The sequence below is a fragment of the Oncorhynchus tshawytscha genome, linkage group LG28 (assembly GCF_018296145.1).
Source record: "Oncorhynchus tshawytscha isolate Ot180627B linkage group LG28, Otsh_v2.0, whole genome shotgun sequence".
Classification (NCBI taxonomy): Eukaryota; Metazoa; Chordata; class Actinopteri; order Salmoniformes; family Salmonidae; genus Oncorhynchus; species Oncorhynchus tshawytscha.
This window is the reverse complement of record NC_056456.1, coordinates 28,143,408-28,149,407: the sequence shown is the minus strand read 5'-3', so window position 1 is coordinate 28,149,407 and position 6,000 is coordinate 28,143,408. Positions and strand designations below refer to the sequence as shown.

The following is a 6,000-nucleotide window of genomic DNA, read 5'->3' as shown; positions in this document are numbered from 1 at the left end:
CTTTTTTGATTTTATATATATTTTTAACTTTAGTTTATTTCGTTAAAAAAAACTATATTTCTTGAACTGCATTGTTGGTTGAGGGCTTGTAAGTAAGCATTTAACGGTAAGCTGTTGTATGTGACAAATCCGATTTGATTTGATTCTAAGGCAACAAGTCAGCTAATTTTTGTATTATTAAAATAATTTTTGTATTTAACCTTTATTTAACTTGGCAAGTCAGTTAAGAACAAATTATTATTTACAATGACGGCCTACCCCGGCCAAACCCGGACGACGCTAGGCCAGTTGTGCACCGCCCTATGGGACTCCCAATCAAGACCAGATTCAAACCAGGGCCTGCAGTGACGCCTCTTGCACTGAGATGCAGTGCCTTAGACCGCTGCGCCAGTCGGGAGCAAAGGACAGAAGATAATCTGCATGTATCTAATCATAGACAAGTTGACTAACAAATACCCTACCAAAGTGTCAGAAATTATAAGCAGAAACATAGGCCTATCTGAAAGCCTGTTAAAAAGTCAATCTGCCATCTTTGACTCTATAACGCATTTTCTATATTTTTGTTAGGGTCTGTTGCGTGCCTCAAATGTTCACATAGTCGGGCAGTAGCAGATGAGTTATTGGCATGTATAAAGGACATATCTGCACCTGAAGCTAAAACCTGTTCTCCCATTCCCCCCTCAGATTTGGAGAAGGCATGCACTTTCCATTCCTGCCAGCAGAAGAAATAGTGGAGCTTACCTTTGTGGCAAACACACACTCTCTCTCCCAACCCCTCAACACTCAAGAAACGTAAGCAGTAGATGAAACTGTGAATTCAGTTGAGAATTTGTTTTGTAAAAATGAACAAAACATTTAAAAAATATAGGACAAAACACACATCACGACAAGAGAGACAACACTACATAAAGAGAGACCTAGACAACAACATAGCAAGGCAGCAACATATGACAACACAGCATGTTATCAACACAACATAACAACAACATGGTAGCAACATAACATGGTAGCAGCACAAAACATGGTACAAACATTATTGGGCAAAGACAACAGCACGAAGGGCAAGAAGGTAGAGACAACAATGCATCACGCAAAGCAGCCACAACTGTGAGTAAGAGTGTCCATGATTGAGTCTTTGAATGAAGAGATTGAGATAAAACTGTCCAGTTTGAGTGTTGCAGCTTGTTCCAGTCGCTAGCTGCAGCGAACTGAAAAGAGGAGCGACACAGGGATGTGTGTGCTTTAGGGACTTTAAACAGAATGTGACTGGCAGAATAGGTGTTGTATGTGGAGGATAAGGGCTGCAGTAGATATCTCAGATAGGGGGGAGTGAGGCCTAAGTGGGTTTTATAAATAAGCATCAACCAGTGGGTCTTGCGATGGGTATACAGAGATTACTAGTTTGCAGAGGAGTATAAAGTGCAGTGATGTGTCCTTATAAGGAGCATTGGTGGCAAATCTGATGGCCGAATGGTAAATAACATCTAACCGCTCGAGAGCACCCTTACCTACCAATCTATAAATGATGTCTCCGTAATCTAGCATGGGTAGGATGGTCATCTGAATCAGGGTTAGTTTGGCAGCTGGGGTGAAAGAGGAGCTATTATGATAGAGGAAACAAAGTCTAGATTTAACTTTAGCTTGCAGCTTTGATATGTGCTGAGAGAAGGACCGTGTACCGTCTAGCCATACTCCCAAGTACTTGTATGAGGTGAATATCCCAAGCTCTAAACCCTCAGAGGTAGTAATAACACAACATTTGGATTTTAGTTTCCACTGTCACGTGATGGAGGTGGCAGCGTCAAATAATAATTTTCCCGGAAGTACCCATGCGTACCCGGGCACAGTCCTGCCGGCTCCAGCGGACGATAATGCATTGCACCATGGCCTCGCTGTAAACCGAATGAAACCCCCAGTATATTGTATTTTACCGGCAATCCGTTACCATCGGCGCCTTGATCATGGACCTCCGGTCCAGAGGCATTTTTAGGAGGCATTGGAGTTGTCAATAGTAACCTTCAAGTGCGATATTAATACATTTTCTGCCCTGTCACTTTTGCATGTTCTGGGAATTTAAAGACGAAGTGACAGCACTCACCTAGCTAGCTGCTAAGTCAATAAAGGCACACTTTCCATTTGGAGGAGAGGACAAGAAACTACATTAGCTACAATTTTAAGTAATGGACAATAGGTTATAAAATACTGTCTTTTTTCCATTGTTTATTCAAGTCTTCCCTCTGATCCCTCAGACACTTCATACCCGGTAAGAATATTGTGCTAAAGTTCGATACCTGCTAAAAGACTAACGCACGGATGAAGGCCCTGTTCTGTCAGTCCATTTTACAAGGTTTGCTAACTTGGTTAAATAGCTTGCTATCTTTCAGAAGAATAACTAGCTAGCCAATGTTAGCGGATAGAAATAGTCTTGGCTTTAACTGTGTTTCTCTTTAACTGTGTTTCTCTGTGCTTGTCAAAACGAGCCTGGTTAGTTAGTTAACCTTTGCATGAAATTGGGTTGGAACAACTCTCGAGCATTTCATTATTGAAGTTAGTTAGCTAGCCAGCTCAGGTCTGTGTTTGAAGTTGGTGAATTTATTGTTGTTAAATTAGCTAGCGAGCTAATGCTAGTCTAGAATGTTAGCAAGGTAACTTAATGAGATTTCGCAAATCTTTCATCAATTTGACAGTTCCCATTGAAACAAATGGTGTAGATTCACGCTTTACTTCAAGATGCCAATCTGGCAATTTACTCGCAAGTAAGTTTATTTTTATCACACTGTTTTAAAATGGCTAGTTAACGTTGGTTAACCTGCCCATAAAGCTGTAGCCAAAGCAATTGTCATGCTGGGCTTTCAATGTGTGGCTTAGTCGGGCCTAGAATGAATACTCCTTGGAAGACTAGCTTGGAAATTAACATGTGATTGAAAGTCTTAACTATTTCAGTTGGGTACAAATAAAGTGATATTTAATATTACAATCCACAATGTATATATGTGTAGACATGTCACTGCAGAATTGCAGGTGGACTTAAGTTAGCGAACTAATTTACTGTAGCTAGTCAAGTTCACTCACTCATTACTATGAGACACGTAGGCTACTACAGGCTAGCTAGCGGTGTGTGAAATCCACCATCAGTGGTCCTCCCTGGCATTGTTAGCACGCTAGAAGGCCTTACTTGCAATTTGATCTACCAGTAACTAATGTTATACCTAATCTACCCAGGAAAACGTATCATGTTAGTTATCATACGTTCATTTAATGGTCTTTCGTTTTATTTAGCGCCAAAAACAGAGTGGGCTAGCCAGGGATGGGATAACATATGGAAGCTAACTATAGTGGCTAACACCGGCTGCTTTGCTAGCTAGCTAGCTAGCCAGCCATATGACACGTCTAACTAATGTGAGATGTCCTCTTTAGACCATGTGCTATCAGTTTGACACGACATCTTTTCATGCTTTAATTAATGGCATGTCAAAAACACTGTCGGGAAGTTGCTTAAACATTTTAAAGGCCGCAATATACACGTACCCTGATTCCATGTTGGTCTACAATTCCACATTCCTCAAATGCGAAAGTGGAGTGTGTTGCTTCCCAGTAAAATTATAAATGTTATTTAAATGGTTAGTTGTCATCTGATGTTATGTGGACATCTCTGAGGAATCTGAAAAATTGTAACCAACACATGTCCACAATAGAGACAATCTGTTACAAGCAAATGGAGGCTACTGGCAAGTGAACTTTGACCTGAAAGATATTCATACTAAATAACTAGTAAGTTCAATTGAACGTAAGTTAAAACAGTGAGTGAGATGTACAAGTTCAGGCTGGCATGAATCTAATCCCCAATGGTGCAGAGAAGAGATTTGAATTCCACAACCCAGGAGCAGTTTATTTTTTGCAATTTCTAATTCGCAGATGTGTCATGTCAAGTTCAGCTCTCTATCACAATCTCAGTCCCCCCAAATAGTCTCTCATTCTGAAAGGAAATGTTAGTTATTCCCTTGAGATGATAATAGTCATGGTGTGACATGTTCTTTATTGGCACCGTCTGCCAGGCGGATCAATAGATAGTTCTGTCTGTTGTGACTGGAGTTTAGCATAGTGGAACTGCCCCTGTAGTGATGTGGTAACTCCCATTAACCCAATGCACCCTCAGGAGTGAGTTGGTGTCTTTTTGTTTAAGGTCTAAATATCGGTTTATGGGTATTTTGGAACTCGGCACAACAACATTGTGTCACTGGAATGGCATATTTAGACTGAACTTCTGGAAGCCCATGAAATGGTGTTCTAACACAAGGTCTAACCTATCTACTGTAACGTTTCCTACTTTGTAACACCAACTTGTGACCAGTGTCGGGTTATTTGGCACTAAGCCTTACTGCCATGACCTACTACAGCAGACAAACACTCAGGGTTTCTCATGAATATGTCATTGGGTACTGAGGGTAGCTTCGTGAGGGCAACCGCAAGTTAACTTCTTAGGCGGTTGATACAGGGATTTCCCAAGTTGGCTTTCTGACCTTTCGCTCACTGGGCATGGTGTCCAGGTGATTATTGTACATCTAGTGTGCCTAGCCTAGTCCAGCTGACCCAGTATTAATATGGAGATTAATGTCTTGGAGGATTTTAAAAAATTGATTCACCTAATTTTTTGCTCATTTTGGTAACTAACTCTTCCTCTTCCTCAGATCGGCTGGCAAGTCAGCGCCAACCTGATGCAGAACCACGTGAAATGAACAAACCACCGCAGCCTATAACAGGACCCACCTCTGTCCCACTCCCCTCCCCCTCCCCTGGCCTGACACAGGTGAGAGCCAGTGACAAGACCCAGCTCGCTCTGACAGATCAGAGTAGCGTTCATTAGGCAAAAAAACGAGACAATGTTTTGAAACCGTGAGATTCTACATGGGTTTTATTCATTAGACAAAGACTTTTGCAAAATGTTTTGCAACAGAAAATGTTCACTCCAAATGGAAAACAGTTTGCAAAAAAAAAACAGAGTTTCTATTGGACAAATTCCTATAGGTCCCTCCCCGTTTCATCAAGTTTGCGTCAGTTTGGTTCGATTTAGTTCTTGGTGAATACAAAGATTAAACTGTTTACCATTTACTCTAGGAACAAAACAAAATCTAACAGGGAGGGTCCTACCTGCCTTTTGCACTGCTAAATGTTTCCCCTTGCAAAACGTTCTGCTCCTAATAAATACACCCCTGAACTTGTCCAATAAGGATGATCATTTTTGTTTTCCTTTCTGAAGCGTTTTGCTACATTGTATCCTACTGAACACAACCCATCTTTGGCAGCAAGTTAGCCGGCTAATGTAGTTGTGTTTCTCTGCCTCTCCTCTTTCCCAGGCTACCTATGCCTCTGGACAGCCCACTTCTCTTGTCTTCGCCACCCAAACACCTCAACAAATGAATTCTGCACCGCAGCCACGACAGGTAGTGCGCTCTACTTCTTCTGCTACTCAATTGCTCCTTTCATTTTCCACTCTTTTGCCAACACTCTTTCAATGTCGACTCTTCTATGTCTTGCTGAGTGTAAGACCCCTACTTCAATTCTGAAAGGTCCAATGCAGCTGTTTTTATCTAAATATCAAATGTTTTCTGGGTAACAATTAAGTACCTTACTATGATTGTTTCTTTTTGATTTTTTAATTGAAAACAAAAATATATTTTCTCAAGCAAGAAATTTGCTAGGACTGTCTGAGTTAGGGGCCTAATTGGATGAACCTATTGGCCAAGAGGTTTGAAACTCATTGTTATTGCTCTATTAACTTATACCGCCTTGTGACGTCGCCAGGCAGGCCAGAACTCCATCCCACCAAAACAGGCTGAAATTTCAGACGGTCTTTTCAAACAGCTCTTATACTCAAAGGGCATTATCATAATTTTCACAGTATTATTCCAATCTCAGTGTGGAAATGTACAGTACCAGTCAAAAGTTTGGACACACCTACTCATTCCAGGGTTTTTCTTTATTTTTGCTATTTTCTACATT

General features: G+C 41.0%; 1 protein-coding gene across 11 annotated transcripts in view; it reads left to right on the top strand.

Moving 5' to 3' along the window:
• The first annotated feature begins 1,835 nt into the window (after nucleotides 1-1,835).
• Nucleotides 1,836-6,000, top strand: part of LOC112226367 (eukaryotic translation initiation factor 4 gamma 1-like) — a 60,484-nt gene continuing 56,319 nt past the window's right edge. For 2 of the 11 annotated variants that reach the window (XM_042307780.1, XM_042307779.1), the window contains exons 1-3: nucleotides 1,836-2,347; nucleotides 4,689-4,807; nucleotides 5,355-5,441. In XM_042307780.1, the coding sequence (XP_042163714.1) occupies nucleotides 2,314-2,347; nucleotides 4,689-4,807; nucleotides 5,355-5,441 (240 nt within the window). In that variant the 5' untranslated portion in view covers nucleotides 1,836-2,313. Of the gene's footprint in view, nucleotides 2,348-4,688; nucleotides 4,808-5,324; nucleotides 5,442-6,000 lie in introns of all 11 variants that reach the window. The other 9 variants (XM_042307778.1, XM_042307777.1, XM_042307789.1 and 6 more) reach the window with 6 other exon arrangements.